At 41.7% G+C, this 20189-nt stretch overlaps 1 protein-coding gene across 1 annotated transcript in view; it reads left to right on the top strand.

The window, feature by feature from the left end:
- The first annotated feature begins 4798 nt into the window (after positions 1–4798).
- The window catches only part of SLC25A24 (solute carrier family 25 member 24), a 58299-nt gene continuing 42908 nt past the window's right edge, over positions 4799–20189 (top strand). Inside the window, exon 1 of the mRNA XM_046018196.1 lies at positions 4799–5154. Coding sequence (XP_045874152.1) covers positions 4972–5154 — 183 coding nt within the window. The 5' untranslated portion in view covers positions 4799–4971. The remainder of the gene's footprint in view (positions 5155–20189) is intronic.

Genomic DNA, 20189 nt, shown 5'->3' on the forward strand with positions numbered 1-20189 from the left:
TGAAAACAAAATTTAAAACTTAGGTTTTAAATGACTACAGATCCACTGCATGCACACATGTAATATAGTGCATTATGCAGAGTCAACATCTAGAAGATATTTGAAGCTGTGTAGACCTTTAAAGGGAGGGTTAATTAAAATCGGCAACAGTATCAAGAATAGGTACTGTAACAACTTTAAAAAGGGGCGCCTGGGTGGCTCGGTGGTTTAAGCCGCTGCCTTCGGCTCGGGTCATGATCTCAGGGTCCTGGGATCGAGTCCCATATCCGGCTCTCTGCTCTGAAGGGAGCCTGCTTCCCTCTCACTCTCTCTGCCTGCCTCTCTGCCTACTTGTGATCTCTCTCTGTCAAATAAATAAATAAAATCTTTAAAAAAAAAAAAAAGGCACTGGCTGTGTCCTCTTCCAAAAAAAAAAAAAAAAAAGTGGCACAGTTTAACAACAGAAGGTTTCAAGGGTTACAAAAAGAACTTTAGCCATCTCAAGGCCTTTTCTGGAGCACAAAATTACATTATTTACTTCAGGGCTTACATAGAGACTGAGTCACTGAACAGTCATTCACAGGGATTATAAAGTTCCTGATTTGGAAGAAACTTTGATTTTGTTATTGAGAGAAGTGTGCTGATGTAATGCATTGTTTCTTCAATATATAGAATAACTTTCAAAGATAAATATATTACATTTCTTCTGTTGATTTACTTTAGTTTTTGTTAGAGTGCAACCGTGAATGAACATGGACAGAATATTTTTTTTTTTTAAAGATTTATTTATTTGACAGATAGAGATTACAAGTAGGCAAGTAGGCAGAAAGGCAGGCAGAGAGAGAGAGAGGAGGAAGCAGGCTCCCAGCCAAGCAGAGAGCCCGATGCGGGGCTCGATCCCAGGACTCTGGGATCATGACCTGAGCTGAAGGCAGAGGCTTTAACCCGCTGAGCCACCCAGGCGCCCCGGACAGAATATTTTTTAAGTGGAAAAAAGTATGCTGTTAAACCCCGGTTTTAAATATTTTAGGTTGTATCTTTTGTTAATGTAGTTTAGGGATCTATATTTATGACTAAAGAATAAAGACCCACTTTTTTCTTTCTTTTGATCCCCTCCTGCCTGCACTCCCCTCCCAGCTTCTATTTGGCACTGACCACCCTTCATCTTTAGGTTACAGCACCCTCTACTGAGTTGTTAGCAATATTACATGGTGGCCATATTCCCTAATAGTGGCTGCTTTTCCTTCAGGAAGTAACAGTCTAAAAATGTAGTGAAAAGATGAACTTTCTGCAAATCGAATTGCTCTTAAGCTCTTTGAAACTTATAAAGATACAGGTACAGCCAATTACTACGAAGAAACAAGTGATGTGAGTTTGAAGATGTTACAGAGATACACGCAGACAAACTTTAACGTAAAAGACATTAAAGATTTGAATATAGGTAGCACTTTGTTATCTTCTGTCTCCTAAATGACTTAGAAAATCTGGGGAGAATATTCACTTAGCTTAACGTGATAGAATTAAAACTTAAAATGATTCTTGTCTTTCTAAAGATTACTAGAATATTTAAGTTTAAAATTCATTGTATGATAAAACTACCTTTCTAGTAATGGTGATGGCTTTATATTGAGTCAAATTCTCCTACACAGCTTCCTTTGTAATTGCTTAAATTTGAGACAGCAGTGACCAGGATTTTGATAAAGAGTTGGTCCTTGAAGAGAAGCTGAGACTTTGGTCTTATTAACACCACACAATAACTACATGGTCCAGTAGATTTGGGGGGAAAAAAAAGGTAAACTTGTTTACTAGCTAAAATTATGAACATCTAGAATGATCATTTAAGTGGATTCCTTCTAACGACAAGGTATTCAAAGTAGGTGCTGAAAAGGTCGTTGAAGACCCATTATCGATGAAATTGATAAAGTTTGAAGGTTGTCTCCATGGAAGATGGTAGTACTTAAACAGCTAGAAGTGGGAAAAATAGTTGCAAGCTGACTTGGGCTGAACCCCCAACTTCTGTCCTGACCACAGAAATGAATAAGGGTAAGGAAATCTGAGTGAGTTCAAAGTTTCTCCTCTTGACCTCTATAGCAACCACTGGTCTTTGGGAACTATTAACATAGAAATGAGTAGGGATGCCCTCTCTCTTGCAGATGTTTAAATGTCTATGTAAAATTTTATTCTCTCATGCAGGAAGTTTCTATTGTTGACTTTACTTTTTTCTGTACGGTAACAGTGTCTTCTTAATCCGTTGTGAACAGATACTGTTGTAAAATTCAGTAAAAATGATTTATTAGAAAAGTGAAATTAAAAAGACAATCCATGAGCTATTATCAGATTAGACAAACAAAAGTACTCCATCAAAACTGCTATAAAGGGGGGCACCTGGGTGGCTCAGTGGGTTAAAGCCTCTGCCCTCAGCTCAGGTCATGATCCCAGGGTCCTGGGATCAAGCCCCGCATTGGGCTCTCTGCTCCACAGGGAGCCTGCTTCCTCCTCTCTCTCTGCCTGCCTCTCTGCCTAGTTGTGATTTCTCTCTGTCAAATAAATAAAATATTTTAAAAAAAAAACTGCTATAAAGTTTCTAAATGCTTCTAAATCTGTGATTTAGCTTGTTGTGAACAGGTAACAGCTCGCAGTCTGGCACTAGAGTGCAAACCACACTTTGAGTGGTATTACTTTTACTAGCAGAGTGTCTCAAACTTTAATATAGGAAAGGATCACCTGGGGCTCTTGCATAAGTGCAGCTCTGGGGTGGTCCTGAGACTATTTCCTAAAAAGCTCCCAAGTGATACTGATGCTGCTGGTCTGCAGCCATAGTTTTGTGTAACAACAACACGTCATGAACTGGTTTTGATTTTCACACTGGTATTTTGAACTAAGAATTCTTATTCTATTTTACTCCTGTTTAAGTTAGGTACTAAGTAAAGTAAGATTTATTGAGGTATAATTTCCACAGAGTAAAGTTTAACCTTTTTAGTGTACAGTGGTGTGCATTTTTAACAAAGTCATAGTTGTATAACCACCACCATAATCAAAACCTAAACAGTTCCATCATCCCCCAAAGCTCCCTATGCTCTTACATAGTCAGTACCTCCCACGCTGTAGCCCCTGGCAACCCCTGGTCTGTTTTCTGTCCCTATAGTTTTGCCTTTTCCAGAATGTCGTGTACTGTATTGTATAGTAGTTTATTCCCTTTTATCACTAAGTAGTGTTCCATTGTATGAATGCAACACAGGTTGCTTATCCATTCAGCCATTTAAAGATGTTTTTCTGTTCTTGGGTTTTGGTGATCATGAATAAAACTGCTATAATCCTTCTTGTACAAGTTTTTGTGTGAACATAAATTTTCTCAGTCAAAATTTTGACGGCCAATTCCTCCAATTACTGCAAAAAAAAAATGTTAAAAAACCATTCAAGTCTGGGATGACTATTTCAAGCAGCATTTCCTAGTACAGAATATGCACAGTGGAGGTTAAAAGAGGTTATTAAGGACAGATACAACAATTTGATGACACTGGAAGGCTTTTGCAAGGAAGAGGATTATTCTTAAGACCAGAAATTGGAAGTAATATAAAGAAATAAATTGATCACACAGTGATTTAACTAAACAGAGAGTCCTCAGTTTGCAACTCTAGATTCACACATATCTTAAATATATAAAACGATAAGGGGGAAGTGACTCAGGGTTCAAGTTCCTGGGTTTTGTTGGAAGAACTAGTGTTTGTTTAGTGATTCAGAGTATGTACTTACAAGTACCCAGTTGTATTTCTGTAGATACAGGAATGCATCGACAGTTGCTATTTAGCAGCTATGAGTGAACGGAAGATTATTATAGTTTATGATATTCCATTTGGCACTTTTGAGTATTAAGACCTTTTGCATACAATCTACAACATTGTCATGAGGCACATATTCGTGCTTTCATTTTATTGATAAGAGGCTACTCAGAGAGGCTCTGCCACGTTTCCTAGTTTACAGAGCGTAAGGCATTTTCGACTTCCAAGGGTCCTGGTCTTATTCCATGTTATGAAGTAAGCCCTAAATTTGGAATTGCACCCATCCCGAGAGTCAGGGGCCTGAGGTTTTGCTCACAAATGCTGTTGGCAAATCCTATGATTTATCAGCGGGCAGATCAAACTAAGTTGTAGAGCCAAGTAGTCCCTCTTTTTACCACCACCCACCTGGACGAACCTTGTTCTTTTCTGCCGACGAACCTTGAATTTCTCTTTCTGATACCCCCAGTTTTATTGAGGTGTAATTGACATTTAATATTGTATTGGTTTCAGGTGTTGCTTTTGTTCTTTAAATTGCTTTCAGCTTCTTAAAGAAGAATTCCCATCCCAGGAGAGCAAGCACTCAACTTCCTCATTTTTGTCAACAGAAAACAGGCCCAGAGATGGGTAGTATCTGTGGAGCCTCTCGAAAAAGGCCGAGGTCTGTGCCGCCCGACGATTCCCAAATGTCGATGCAGAGAAGGCTGACTACCTGTGGGCAGTTTGCAGACTCCAAGCTGTTAGGTATGGGGGCTTGAAGTGGAGTAACCGAAGCTTCGAACTGTTCTCTCCCCCCTCCCCCAGCACTTAATCAGCGGAGGCGCAAACCCAAGGCCTCCGGGGGGCTTGCTCCTCGAACCAGCACCTCTGACTGCTCGACGGGGAAAGAGCGGAACTCGTTCCCCGGGTCCCTATGCCCCTCCCGAGACCCACCCGCCGGCCTCTCACTTCCTGCCCGCGCCAGGCAGCTCCGGGCCCGCCCCTCCCCGCCTCTCCGGGAGGCCAGCGCCAACCGAGCTCCTCCCCGAGTAGCAGCGGGAGCGGCCACTCCCTGCGCGCCGAGCTGGTCTGGGCCGGGGTCTTCCTCTGCTCTTGCTCCCCGTACGCCGCGCGCCCCTCGAAGCCAGGCGGCGGCCGTCGCGCGGGACCTCGTCGCTCCCGGCAGTCCTCGTCCCCGTGACCCCCCTGGGCTGGGCCGCCCCTCGCCTCCCGGACCATGCTACGCTGGTTGCGGGGCTTCGTGCTGCCCGCGGCGGCCTGCCAAGACGCGGAGCCGCGGACGCGCTACGAGACCCTCTTCCAGAGGTTGGACCACAACAAGGACGGCGTGGTGGACATCCGCGAGCTTCAGGAGGGGCTCAAGAGCCTGGGCATCCCCCTGGGCCAGGACGCCGAGGAGGTGGGTTGCTGTGCGGCCGGGAGGGCTGCGGAGATTCTGGGCGCGGGCGGCAGAAGGCGGAACTGCGGGTTCCAGCCCGCGAATGGGTTCCGAAGCTCGGGAGTGGGGCACCGGGCCAGTTACTCCCGGAGCCGATGCGCGTCAACCTGAAAGCCTACAGGTATGTTTCCGAATGAAATTAGTGCGGCGAACACTGTGGCCCACTGTAACAATTTAAAACGCTGTTCCATAGCACTTTTGGTAGGAATGCATCCCAGGTCCTTCACCTGCCTTTTTGCAAAATTTAATCAATATATATTTTTTAAGCTCTCAGACTTAAATGGGCCCCACGTTCTGTAATAGTCCCACATTTTGCATCCCTTAGAAGCTGCTTTGTTACACTAACTAGTTTTGTCTAGTCTTTCAGAACTTTTGAAAACCAAAACCCAATCGTATGTTCCCTCCAACTTCCTGTTGAGGAGAGGCAACATTCCATTGTTTAAGACCTTCTTAATGTCCTAACTGCGTAAATTCATCTAAACGGTTGGCCGGTCGCTGAGCAGTTTCAACTTCTCTGAGTCATTTTAATTGTGCCTCTGAAGCTCAGCCCCTTTAGCAGGGTGGAGATACTTGGAACCTCTCCAGCCCCTCTGAAACATAAGAGGATACTATGACATTCCGTATCCCAAGAGGGAAGGTGATTAAACTCTAATAGCCAACAACTGTTTCACAGTTATATTTTAAGCTACCCGTTCAATGTCTTTAGTAGCTCTAGGTCCCTTTAGTTTATTTACTATTTCTTATTGAGTCAGATTTAGTAAGTTACAATTTTTAGAAAACTTGTCTCCAAGGTTCGTTAATACTCAATTATGATTTTTTTAGAACGTTCTGACTCTATGTGTGGTTATATGCTCTATTTAATTTCTGATATCGAGCTCCACCCCCCACACTTAAGTCTTGCCAAAGATTTGTCTACTTTATTTATCCTTTGAAAGAACCAACTTTTGGCACTTTTTACTGTTTTAATTTTTTCTCATTAATTTCTGTATATTTCCTTCTATTTAGTTTGGGTGTACTCATTTGCTCTTTTTCTAATTTTTTTAGTTGAATGCTGATTCTTTAATTTTGAGCTACAGTATCCCTTTTTTCGTACTCATTTGCTCTTTTTCTAATTTTTTTAGTTGAATGCTGATTCCTTAATCTTGAGCTACAATATCCCTTTGATCACATTTTTGCCTTTAAATTCAATTAGCCAACATAGAGTACATCATTAGTTTTGGGGGTAGTGTTCAGTGATTCATTATTTGCATGTAATGTCCAGTGCTTTTCACATCATGTGTGCCCTCCTTAATTCCCATCACCCAGTTGCCCTATTCCCCCACCTACCTCCCTTTAACTGCATTCCACAAGTTTGTATTTCTGTTTAGTTTCAAGTATTTTGTAATTTCCAATGTGATTTCATCTTTGACCCTGAATTATTTAAATGTGTGCTTTAAATTTCCAAAGACATGCTTTTTCAGTTGGTCCTTTGAAAATATGAATAAAATAGGGGCGCCTGGGTGGCTCAGTGGGTTGGGCCTCTGCCTTCAGCTCAGGTCAAGATCTCAGAGTCCTGGGATCCAGCCCCGCATCAGACTCTGTGCTCGGCAGGGCAGGGCGGGGGGCAGCTTCTCCACCCCCTCCACCTGCCTACTTGTGATCTCACAATCTCTCTCTCTCTCTCTGTGAAATAAATAAATAAAACCTTTAAAAAATATGAATAAAATAGACAAGCCTCTGTCAAGATTAAGACAATACGAACTCAAAATCAGGAATAAGAAATATATTTAATTTTCCAAAATTTATATATGAACAAATTATAAATTGTATAGAATCATGTCTATACAAACATACAACAGGATGGCATATATTTATCACTGTCATATGTATGTATTTTATACATAAGCATAAAATGTATTTTATACATACATACACATATTTATAATATCACTCTCTGTGCTTGTGATAGATATTAATTAATCCCAGCACTCTTTTTGACTGATGTCTTCTTCAATAAAAGGTTAGTAATAAAAAAATAAAATGAGGGAAAAAAAAAATAAATAAAAGGTTAGTAATGGTTATTTATGTAGGAGTTGCCTTTTTACTTTTTCTTCACAATTTTTGTATTTCCAGTTTTAAAAATAACTGTATATTAGTATGATTAGGGGAAAAAGAGGTTTTTGTTTTCATTTTCATTTTGTTTTTATAAATACCACCTCCTCTAAGATGAGTCTTTCTGGGCCACACTCTATGGAAGAGTTGATCACACCCTACTATGTGTAGGTCCTTAGTCTCACATGTCACTACTATTATAATTTTCAGAAGGTGTTATGTTTAGTTATTGACTGTACCCTCCACTAAGACCAAGCATCTCAAAGATGAGGGTCATATCTTAGGCATCTAAGCACAATAATGCAAAAAGATTTAGGACTGTGATTTGAAATAGCCTAACTAAGGCAGTGCCTCCTTTGAGATAATACAGAAAAAAGAGACAAAATTTAATTGTAAAGTTGTTAGTGCTTATATTTCCAGTATGTATAGGAGAAGATGACCAAAAATCCTCCTACTGCAAGATATCAAGAAATGCTGGATAAAATAAAATAAACATTTTTTTTAAGAGCAATTTTAACTGAGAAGAAGGTACCGAGATTTCCCATACACCACCGTATGCCCTTGCATATCACGTGCACAGCCTCCCCCACTGTCGACACATCACTCAGCCGAGTGGTACCATTTTTTTTTTTTCATTTTATTTATTTTTTCAGTGTAACAGTATTCATTCTTTTTGCACAACACCCAGTGCTCCATGCAAAACGTGCCCTCCCCATTACCCACCACCTGTTCCCCCAACCTCCCACCCCTGACCCTTCAAAACCCTCAGGTTGTTTTTCAGAGTACATAGTCTCTTATGGTTCGCCTCCCCTCCCCAATATCCATAGCCCGCTCCCCCTCTCCCAATCCCACCTCCCCCCAGCAACCCCCATTTTGTTTTGTGAGATTAAGAGTCATTTATGGTTTGTCTCCCTCCCAATCCCATCTTGTTTCATTTACTCTTCTCCTATCCCCCTACCCCCCCATGTTGCTTCTCCATGTCCTCATATCAGGGAGATCATATGATAGTTGTCTTTCTCCGATTGACTTATTTCACTAAGCATGATACGCTCTAGTTCCATCCACGTCGTCGCAAATCGCATGATTTCATTTCTTTTGATGGCTGCATAGTATTCCATTGTGTATATATACCACATCTTCTTTATCCATTCATCTGTTGATGGACATCTAGGTTCTTTCCATAGTCTGGCTATTGTAGACATTGCTGCTATAAACATTCGGGTACACGTGCCCCTTCGGATCACTATGTTTGTATCTTTAGGGTAAATACCCAGTAGTGCAATTGCTGGGTCATAGGGTAGTTCTATTTTCAACATTTTGAGGAACCTCCATGCTGTCTTCCAGAGTGGTTGCACCAGCTTGCATTCCCACCAACAGTGGAGGAGGGTTCCCCTTTCTCCGCATCCTCGCCAGCATCTGTCATTTCCTGACTTGTTAATTTTAGCCATTCTGACTGGTGTGAGGTGATATCTCATTGTGGTTTTGATTTGTATTTCCCTGATGCCGAGTGACGTGGAGCACTTTTTCATGTGTGTGTTGGCCATCTGGATGTCTTCTTTGCAGAAATGTCTGTTCATGTCCTCTGCCCATTTCTTGATTGGATTGTTTGTTCTTTGGGTGTTGAGTTTGCTAAGTTCCTTATAGATTTTGGATACTAGCCCTTTATCTGATATGTCGTTTGCAAATATCTTCTCCCATTCTGTCAGTTGTCTTTTGGTTTTGTGAACTGTTTCCTTTGCTGTGCAAAAGCTTTTGATCTTGATGAAATCCCAATAGTTCATTTTTGCCCTTGCTTCCCTTGCCTTTGCCGTTGTTCCTAGGAAGATGTTGCTACGGCTGAGGTCGAAGAGGTTGCTGCCTGCATTCTCCTCAAGGATTTTGATGGATTCCTTTCTCACATTGAGGTCCTTCATCCATTTGGAGTCTATTTTCGTGTGTGGTGTAAGGAAGTGGTCCAATTTCATTTTTCTGCATGTGGCTGTCCAATTTTCCCAGCACCATTTATTGAAGAGGCTGTCTTTTTTCCATTGGACATTCTTTCCTGCTTTGTCGAAGATTAGTTGACCATAGAGTTGAGGGTCGATTTCTGGGCTCTCTATTCTGCTCCACTGATCTATGTGTCTGTTTTTGTGCCAGTACCATGCTGTCTTGATGATGACAGCTTTGTAATAGAGCTTGAAGTCCGGAATTGTGATGCCACCAACTTTGGCTTTGTTCTTCAATATTCCTTTGGCTATTCGAGGTCTTTTCTGGTTCCATATAAATTTTAGGATTATTTGTTCCATTTCTTTGAAAAAAATGGATGGTATTTTGATAGGGATTGCATTAAATGTGTAGATTGCTTTAGGTAGCATAGACATTTTCACAATATTTATTCTTCCAATCCAGAAGCATGGAACATTTTTCCATTTTTTTGTGTCTTCCTCAATTTCTTTCATGAGTACTTTATAATTTTCTGTGTATAGATTCTTAGTCTCTTTGGTTAGGTTTATTCCTAGGTATCTTATAGTTTTGGGTACAATTGTAAATGGGATTGACTCCTTAATTTCTCTTTCTTCAGTCTTGTTGTTGGTGTACAGAAATGCAACTGATTTCTGTGCATTGATTTTATATCCTGACACTTTACTGAATTCCTGTACAAGTTCTAGCAGTTTTGGAGTGGAGTCTTTTGGGTTTTCCACATATAGTATCATATCATCTGCGAAGAGTGATAGTTTGACTTCTTCTTTACCAATTTGGATGCCTTTAATTTCTTTTTGTTGTCTGATTGCTGAGGCTAGGACTTCTAGTACTATGTTGAATAGCAGTGGTGATAATGGACATCCCTGCCGTGTTCCTGACCTTAACGGAAAAGCTTTCAGTTTTTCTCCATTGAGAATGATATTTGCGGTGGGTTTTTCATAGATGGCTTTGATAATATTGAGGTATGTGCCCTCTATCCCCACACTTTGAAGAGTTTTGATCAGGAAGGGATGCTGTACTTTGTCAAATGCTTTTTCAGCATCTATTGAGAGTATCATATGGTTCTTGTTCTTTCTTTTATTAATGTGTTCTATCACATTGATTGATTTGCGGATGTTGAACCAACCCTGCAGCCCTGGAATAAATCCCACTTGATCGTGGTGAATAATCCTTTTAATGTACTGTTGAATCCTATTGGCTAGTATTTTGGCGAGAATTTTTGCATCTGTGTTCATCAAGGATATTGGTCTGTAGTTCTCTTTTTTGGTGGGATCCTTGTCTGGTTTTGGGATCAAGGTGATGCTGGCCTCATAAAATGAGTTTGGAAGTTTTCCTTCCATTTCTATTTTTTGGAACAGTTTCAAGAGAATAGGAATTAGTTCTTCTTTAAATGTTTGGTAGAATTCCCCTGGGAAGCCGTCTGGCCCTGGGCTTTTGTTTGTTTGGAGATTTTTGATGACTGTTTCTATCTCCTTACTGGTTATGGGCCTGTTCAGGTTTTCTATTTCTTCCTGGTTCAGTTGTGATAGTTTATATGTCTCTAGGAATGCATCCATTTCTTCCAGATTGTCCAATTTGTTGGCGTAGAGTTGCTCATAGTATGTTCTTATAATTGTCTGTATTTCTTTGGTGTTAGTTGTGATCTCTCCTCTTTCATTCATGATTTTATTTATTTGGGTCCTTTCTCTTTTCTTTTTGATGAGTCTGGCCAGGGGTTTATCAATCTTATTGATTCTTTCAAAGAACCAGCTCCTAGTTCATTGATTTTTTCTATTGTTTTTTTGGTTTCTATTTCATTGATTTCTGCTCTGATCTTTATGATTTCTCTTCTCCTGCTGGGTTTAGGGTTTCTTTCTTGTTCTTTCTCCAGCTCCTTTACGTGTAGGGTTAGGTTGTGTACTTGAGACCTTTCTTGTTTCTTGAGAAAGGCTTGTACTGCTATATATTTTCCTCTCAGGACTGCCTTTGCTGTGTCCCACAGATTTTGAACTGTTGTGTTTTCATTATCATTTGTTTCCATGAATTTTTTCAATTCTTCTTTAATTTCCTGGTTAACCCATTCATTCTTTAGAAGGATGCTGTTTAGTCTCCATGTATTTGGGTTCTTTCCAGCTTTCCTCTTGTGATTGAGTTCTAGCTTCAGAGCATTGTGGTCTGAAAATATGCAGGGAATGATCCCAATCTTTTGATACCGGATGAGACCTGATTTGTGACCCAGGATGTGATCTATTCTGGAGAAGGTTCCATGTGCACTAGAGAAGAATGTGTATTCTGTTGCTTTGGGATGAAATGTTCTGAATATATCTGTGATGTCCATCTGGTCCAGTGTGTCATTTAAGGCCTTTATTTCCTTGTTGATCTTTTGCTTGGATGATCTGTCCATTTCAGTGAGGGGAGTGTTCAAGTCCCCTACTATTATTGTATTATTATTGATGTGTTTCTTTGATTTTGTTATTAATTGGTTGATATAGTTGGCTGCTCCCACGTTAGGGGCATAGATATTTAAAATTGTTAGATCTTCTTGTTGGACAGACCCTTTGAGTAGGATATAGTGTCCTTCCTCATCTCTTATTATAGTCTTTGGCTTAAAATCTAATTGATCTGATATAAGGATTGCCACCCCAGCTTTCTTCTGATGCCCATTAGCATGGTAAATTGTTTTCCACCCCCTCACTTTAAATCTGGAGGTGTCTTCGCGTCTAAAATGAGTTTCTTGTAGGCAACATACTGATGGGTTTTGTTTTTTTATCCATTCTGATACCCTGTGTCTTTTGATTGGGGTATTTAGCCCATTAACATTCAGGGTAACTATTGAGAGATATGAATTTAGTGCCATTATTAGCCTGTAAGGTGACTGTTACTGTATATTGTCTCTGTACCTTTCTGATCTACTACTTTTAGGCTCTCTCTTTGCTTAGAGGACCCCTTTCAATATTTCCTGTAGAGCTGGTTTGGTGTTTGCAAATTCTTTCAGTTTTTGTTTGTCCTGGAAGCTTTTTATCTCTCCTTCTATTTTCAATGATAGCCTAGCTGGATAGAGTATTCTTGGCTGCATGTTTTTCTCGTTGAGTGCTCTGAATATATCATGCCAGCTCTTTCTGGCCTGCCAGGTCTCTGTGGATAAGTCTGCCGCCAATCTAATATTTTTACCATTGTATGTTACAGACTTCTTTTCTCGGGCTGCCTTCAGGATTTTCTCTTTGTCACTAAGACTTGTAAATTTTACTATTAGGTGACGGGGTGTGGACCTATTCTTGTTGACTTTGAGGGGGGTTCTCTGCATCTCCTGGATTTTGATGGTTGTTCCCTTTGCCATATTAGGGAAATTCTCTCCAATGATTCTCTCCAATAGACCTTCTGCTCCCCTCTCTGTTTCTTCTTCTTCTGGAATCCCAATTATTCTAATGTTGTTTCGTCTTATGGTGTCACTTATCTCTCGAATTCTCCCCTCATGGTCCAGTAGCTGTTTGTCCCTCTTTTGCTTGGCTTCCTTATTCTCTGTCATTTGGTCTTCTATATCACTAATTCTTCTGCCTCATTGATCCTAGCAGTGAGAGCCTCCATTTTTGATTGCACCTCATTAATAGCTTTTTTGATTTCAACTTGGTTAGATTTTAGTTCTTTAATTTCTCCAGAAAGGGCTTTAATATCTCCAGAGAGGGTTTCTCTAATATCTTCCATGCCTTTTTCGAGCCCGGCTAGAATGTTCAGAATCGTCATTCTGAACTCTTGATCTGACATATTACCCATGTCTGTGTTGATTAGGTCCCTAGCCTTCGGTACTGTCTCTTGTTCTTTTGTTTGTGGTGATTTTTTTCCGCCTTGTCATTTTGTCCAGATAAGAGAATATGAAGGAGCAAATAAACTACTAAAAGGGTGGCAAAGACCCCGGAAAAATGCGCTGTAACCAAATCAGAAGAGACCCCAAATTGTGGGGGGGAGAAAGGGGATAAAAACAGCTTCTGAAAAAAAAAGAAAAAAAAAATTTTAAAAATAAAACAAATAAAAAATATAAAAAAGAAAGAAAAAATATATATATTTAGATGAACTAGTCAAAAAATGTTAAAAAAGAAAAGGGTAAAAGTTTAAAAAAAATTTAGCAGAAGAAGTAAAAAGAAAAAAGAAAAAAAAATTGAAAAAAGAAAAAAAAATTGAAGTAGCCACAAGACTAAAGAATCATGGGGAGAAAGCCATGAGTTCCGTGCTTTGCTTTCTCCTCCTCTGGAATTGCTCTGCTGTCTTAGGAATTGAATCTGCTTTCTCCTTGATAGATGAACTTCGTCCTGGCTGGATATTTTGTTGATCTTCTGGGGGAGGGGCCTGTTGTAGTGACTCTCAAGTGTCTTTGCCCGAGGCGGGATTGCACCGCCCTTACCGGCGGCCGGACTAAGTAATCGGCTCGGGTTCGCTTTTGGGAGCTTCTGTTCCCTGAACGCTTTCCGTAGAGTTCCGGAGGACGGGAATGAAAATGGTGGCCTCCCAGTCTCCAGCCCGGAGGAGCCGAGAGCCTGGGGCCCCACTCCTCAGTGCGCCCCCAGAGGACAGCACCCAATCACTCCCGTATCCCCAGCCTCTAGCCGCGCTCCGAGCTCACCCAGCCCGCGACCAGTTCAAGGTAACCCCGAGCTGAGAGTTTAGTCCTCGGCTCTGTCTCTCCAGCCGGCTTCTCTGTTCTAATACCTGCGAGCTCTGTGACACTCCGACACCCCCGATCCTTCTGTGACCCTGCGGGGCCTGGGGCCACGCTGGCCCCACGTGGGCTTCACCCCGGTTTAGCCCCTGGAGCAATGTCCCTCAGTGGAACAGACTTTTAAAAGTCCTGATTTTGTGCTCCGTTGCTCCGCCGCTTGCCGGGAGCCGGCCCCTCCCCCCGCGGTCTATCTTCCCGTCGTTTTAGATTCACTTCTCCGCCAGTCCTACCTTTCAGAAAGTGGTTGATTTTCTGTTTCTAGAGTTGCTGTTCTTCTTCTCTTCGCTCTCCCGTTGGGTTTGTAGGTGTTTGCAATGTTTAGATAAGCTATCGTGCTGTTCTCCTGCTACCTGATGTAGTCTCAGGCTGCTACTTCTCCGCCATCTTGACTCCTCACTCCGAGTGGTACCATTTTTTAACCAAGCATGAAACTACACATCATTATCACCCAAAGCTCATAGTTTACCTGAGGGTTCACTGGTGATGTTGTATATTCTCTGGGTTTGGACGAATGTGTAATGACATGTATCCATCATTATAATATCATAGAGGATTTTCACTGCCCTAAAAGTCCTGTGCTCTGCCTATTCATCCTGCCCCCCACTGCTGATCTTTTTCTTAGCTCCATAATTTTGCCAGATAAACCTCTTTTACTTGTATAAGAAGAGAAAGCTAATCAAATGGTCTGGGTTTAAATCTTGGTTCTGCTGCTAACTAGTTAACTTTGGGCAATTTTCTTTTTCTCTCTCTCTCTCTTTTTTTTAATGGAAGCATAGTTGACACACAGCATTTCATTAGTTTCAGGTGTACAACGTAGTGACTCAACAACCCTGTTTTCTGCTGCGCTCACCACAAGTGTAGCTCCCATTGGTCTCCACACAACGCTGTTACAGTGCCATTGACTACATTCCCACGCTGGGCCTTTCATCCCTTTGACTTACCCATTCCATAACTGGAAGCCTATACCTCCCACTCCCACTCCCCTTCACTCATTTGTCCCTCACCCCTCTCTGGATCCTCACTCCTCTCTGGACAATTTTCTTAATCTCTCTAGCCCCAATTTCCTTATTGGCGACAGAGGCAACACAAGTACCTATCCCAGAGGGTTATTGTGAGGAATAAATGAATTAAAATAGGTAAAGTGCTTAGAAAAATGCCTGGTATCTAATAAGCAATCAGTTAGCCACTAGCCTTTAAATTATTAATTACTGTTACTACAATCACTACAGAAAGATGTCAAAAAATCTATGATTATGGATTTGCCAACTTTTGTTTATAATTCTGTCAATTTTCCCTTTTATATTTTAAAAAATAGACTACATAGTGGACTATACCGGTGGTATAGTCAAATTTAGCATTTTGGTATCTTCCTGGTGAAATGCTCCTTATATCAGTGTACTTTCTTGCCTACCCTTACAGTATATTTTTCAAACTCCTAAGTTATTACCAGAGTGTGGCCCTCCAACAGTCACTTCCCGGGTCACCAGTAGGAAATCATCAGCACTGGGCTCCCACCCTGTGCAAGACATACTTCTTGCCCCATATTCCAGTCAGACTCTTTGCCAGTTGGATGATGACTGATCCAGTTTCCAAATTCCACGTTATCACCTCTTGGTTTGGACCACTCTTGGTCAGTTCTGGCCTTCTGATGGGCAGAAACCAAAATGGGATTGAGAATGCAGAAGGTGTATTGGGAGAAATCCTTGTGAAGGGTAAGGGAGAGGCAAAAAGGATGAGCTGAGGTCTTAAAACTAGACACAAATTTAACCCCTGCTAGAAGAGTTCAAGAAGGAATGATTTGGGAAGAACTTCGACCAAAGTACAGTTCTTAGAATGTCTCAACTAAGCCAATAGGGGGGTTCCCTGGGGAAAATGTTATCAGTTGGGGGAATCCTGTGCTATTGGCTGCCCCGTGCTGGTACCCTGCTGTGGCCAGTCTTTGGTTGGAGCAGCCCAGAGCAAGCACAGACTTGCTGGGAGTGCTGCAGCACAGGCGTGAAGGTGTTGCGGGCAGGGTGTCTGTCCTTCAGCTCTGCTCCCACAGCAGGTTCTCTCAAAGGGTGATCTAACCTAACCACCAGAGCCCTGTCCTCATGCCACACACATCTGCATCTATCAGCTTGGGGAGCGCTTACCTCACTGTTCTCTGCCTCTTTTTCTGAGGGAGGTCAGTGGGACAAACTATAGTCCCCATGGGTTCAGTTAGTCACCACTGGTACTCCTCATTTTCCTTTTTGACTCTTTACTTTAAATTCCATTCATACCCTTCTGTAATCACTGCAGGTCCTCATGACTTTGGGTGGTGTGACCCAAACCTTCATTTGTGAGGGGTCTGAGCTTCTCAGGCCAGTGTTCTGCGTGCCCGTTCATAGCGATCATGGGTGGCGGAGTAGCAGGCAGCATGTGTAGTGTCCACGTGGTTCACCTGAGTCCACACCTATGCCTCTCTGTCTCCACTATGTAAAAACAGCCCTATCTCCTGCTGATTGAGGTCAGCGTATACCTACTAAGACGGTGACTTGACTTTTTTTTTTAAATGGGCAATTATTTCTTTTTTCTTTTTTTTTAATTTCTTTTCAGTGTTCCAGAATTCATTGTTTATGCACCACTCCCAGTGCTCCATGCAATATGTGCCCTCCATAATACCCACCACCAGGCTCACCCAACCTCTCACCACCACCACCCCCGCCCCTCCAAAACCCTCAGTTTGCTTCTCAGAGTCCACAGTCTCTCATGGTTTGTCTCCCCCTCCAATTTCCCCCAACTCACTTCTCCTCTCCATCTCCCCGTATCCTCCGTGTTATTCCTTATGCTCCACAAATAAGTGAAACCATAGGATAATTGACTCTCTCTGACTTATTTCACTCAGCATAATCTCTTCCAGTCCCATCCATGTTGATACAAAAGTTGGGTATTCATCCTTTCTGATGGAGGCATAATACTCCATTGTATATATGGACCACATCTTCCTTATCCATTCGTCTGTTGAAGGGCATCTTGGTTCTTTTCCACAGTGTGGTGAGAGTGGCCATTGCTACTATGAACACTGGGGACAGATGGCCCTTCTTTTCACTACATCTGTATCTTTGGGGTAAATACCTAATAGTGCAATTGCAGGGTCATAGGGAAGCTCTATTTTTAGTTTCTAAAGGAATCTCCACACAGTTTTCCAAAGTGGCTGCACCAACTTGCATTCCCACCAACAGTGTAAGAGGGTTCCCCTTTCTCCACATCCTCTCCAACACTTATTTCCTGTCTTGTTAATTTTGGCCCTTTCTAACTGGTGTAAGGTGGTATCTCAATGTGTTTTTTATTTGAATCTCCCTGATTGCTCATGAGGATGAACATTTTTTCATGTAAGACAGTGACTTCTTTCCTTGCCTGTTAGTCTCTGGACACAAGGAATTCCAAGTGTCCAGGTAGAAGGTGGAAGTTGTAACTTGTAGTTCATCGGGACCCTTGCTGTATTCCCTGGCAAGAGTGTGTCCTGTTTGGGGACCAGAAACTAACCCTGCAGAGCCCAGAGTTGTGGAAGTGGGAAGCAAAGAGTCTCCCAGTGGGTCACTGGGAGTGCTAATAAGTGGGACTGCTCCTGCTTCCACCTCTTGGTTCCTGGACTCATGTATTCTCCCTGTCGAGGGCATGGAGCCCTATGGAGGTCTCTCATGTCATGTGTACTGCATCCTAAAGGCTGGCAATTCATTTTTGCCAAATATTGTCTCGGTAATGCTTCCATTATGGTTTCTGTAGGCCATTCCAGCATTCTGTGAGGATGGCTCCTTCTGGGTGGTGTGGTGTATGCTATGGCCAGTGGATCTCTTGGTCATGGGCCCACTTACACACCTCTTTGACTATGAAGCAGACTCCCTGGTCAGATGCTATGTCATGTGGGGATTTTGTGCCTGTGGATCAGGCATTCCATAAGCCCCTACATGGTGGTGCCCTCTAAGCCTCTGTGGGCAGGAAAGGGTAACCCCTACCTGGAGGAGGTATCTGTTTCTGTGGAGGTGAGCCAGTGCCCCTCCGATACAGGAGGCCCCACTATGACTGACTTTTCACCTAGTGACTGGTTGGACTTCTTGAAGAATAGTGTCATATCGGGGGCAAAGAGGAGCCAGGTCATGAAAAACATTTTGGGCCCACTGAATGGTTTGGATTTCATATGAGTAATGGGAGCATTGAGAAGTTTTAAGTAAGAGAGGGACACAGGCCAACTGAAGTTTTAGGAAGATCACTCTGGTGGCCGTGTGGGAAATAGATGGAGGAAGAGAGGGCATTGAGGCAAACCTGGAAAACAGTAGCCACCAAATACTTGGAATTAGGATTACATGGTCAGTCTTTATGGGGGAAGATTTTAAAGGTGTAGGTCAAGGGTTTGCATAATATCAAGGATTGGGGAGATTATCTAGAAATGAGAGTATCATTTGAGCATCTACAAATGAAAATTATGAGGTGACTCTTCAAGGGAAAGCTTCAAGATAATAATTTGCATCTAAGACAGATACTTAGCTTGAAGTGAAACTCTACTAAATTTCTATCTGATTTTATCTCCTTTCTGCGTTTCAAGGTTTTGTAATGAATTTAGCCTTTAGAAGACAGCAAATATCCATTTACGGTGTAAAGGATCTTAAATGGAAAGAATATGGAAAATAAAAGTAGAGTGTAGAAAATGGGCATAAGGGAAACAATAGCTAACTATTACTAAGCGTTCCAAGACTACCCAGGGAAGAGAAAAGGCTTCAAAGCAAGTTCTGCTTTTTAGAGTATTTTCTTTTTTATATTCCTTCTCCTCCTCCTTAATGTTTGTTTTTTGTTGAAGACCACATTAGAACATTCTCAAAGACAGTCCCAATGTTTGTATGTCATTTGAGGTATTCTAAGGAACACGTTTTAGAACATTAAAGAATAGAGGGAAAAAATCTGAATTTTAGTGTACTCAAATGGAAATTGTGAGGAGAATAAGCTGATGAAGAGTGAGCAGTTTTAGCTGGAAATATGCTTATTTTGTTTCAATTTGGGCTTGGAAGAATTTGGAACAGTGAAGTCCCCCCCCCAAAAAAAACAAAAAAAAACCCACAAAAAATTGGCCAGTTGTAGAATTAAGGCAGTAAAATGAAAAAAGTGGATCTTGCCCAAGAGGATTTTACAGATTTTTTTTTCTTACTTCTCCAATCTTGGCATCATTTTAGTGGCATCTCTTTTATTGTATGTGGAGGAAAAAGGGGGGCAGGTTTTGTAGGGATTCCTGTATCCAAGTTCAGACCCGGCTGACTTGATGAATGTGTTCAGTTAGCCTGGTAAATTACAGGTAGTTTTATCTTTTTTTTTTTTTTAAAGATTTTATTTATTTATTTGACAGACAGAGATCACAAGTAGACAGATGGGCAGGCAGAGAGAGAGGAGGAAGTAGGCTCCCCGCTGAGCAGAGAGCGCATCCAGCTCTCTGCGGGGCTCGATCCCAGGACCCTGGGATCATGACCTGAGCTGAAGGCAGAGGCTTTAACCCACTGAGCCACCCAGGTGCCCCTTGTAGGTTTTTGTTTGTTTGTTTGTTTTTTTAAAGACAGGTAGTTTTAAAACTAAGTTGTTATCATATCTTCATGTGCACAAATTCTTACTTTAACTTTCTTAGGAGAGATTTATCATCACAAGGGGCCTAGGACTCTTAAAACAGAATTGCTGAGAGCAAGAAGGAAAGCATCTTGGCCAATGAGTTACATACTTCGTTTGACTGTGTGGCCTTGGTCAGGTCATCAAAACTTTGGTTTACTTTCCTTATTCTTAAAATGCAAGTATCTTCCATGACTCCTGGACAGAGCTTTTGTCAAGATCCCATGTGACTGGATATGAAAGTTGATGTTTAAAAAAAAAAAAGCCTTTAAAATGTGGTGTCACAGGTACTAGATGATGGGCTTCTGGAGGACCCTCTGTCCCCATCAGTACTGAGTGTATGCTGAATGATTAGACAGTATCTGACAAGTAGTTGGACTGGTTGACCTGATTTAAGGGCTCTTCCAACTCTGATATTCTGATTGTTCTGACTCTCTTTCTTAAAATTTTCTATTTACAACTACAGATGGAATGCGTTCACATACAAAAACAGAAGCTTAATAAATGTTAATTGCTTTGAATGTATTTTCTTTTCAGGGTTTCACTCCATAGCGTAATTCCTCTGTTAACAGGAGGGACTTGTTTTATTAGCATTTTTGTTGTTAGAAACTTTAGGAATGTGATAGAGAATTCATAGAGGTAC

The sequence above is a fragment of the Meles meles genome, chromosome 1 (assembly GCF_922984935.1).
Source record: "Meles meles chromosome 1, mMelMel3.1 paternal haplotype, whole genome shotgun sequence".
NCBI classification, from domain to species: domain Eukaryota; kingdom Metazoa; phylum Chordata; class Mammalia; order Carnivora; family Mustelidae; genus Meles; species Meles meles.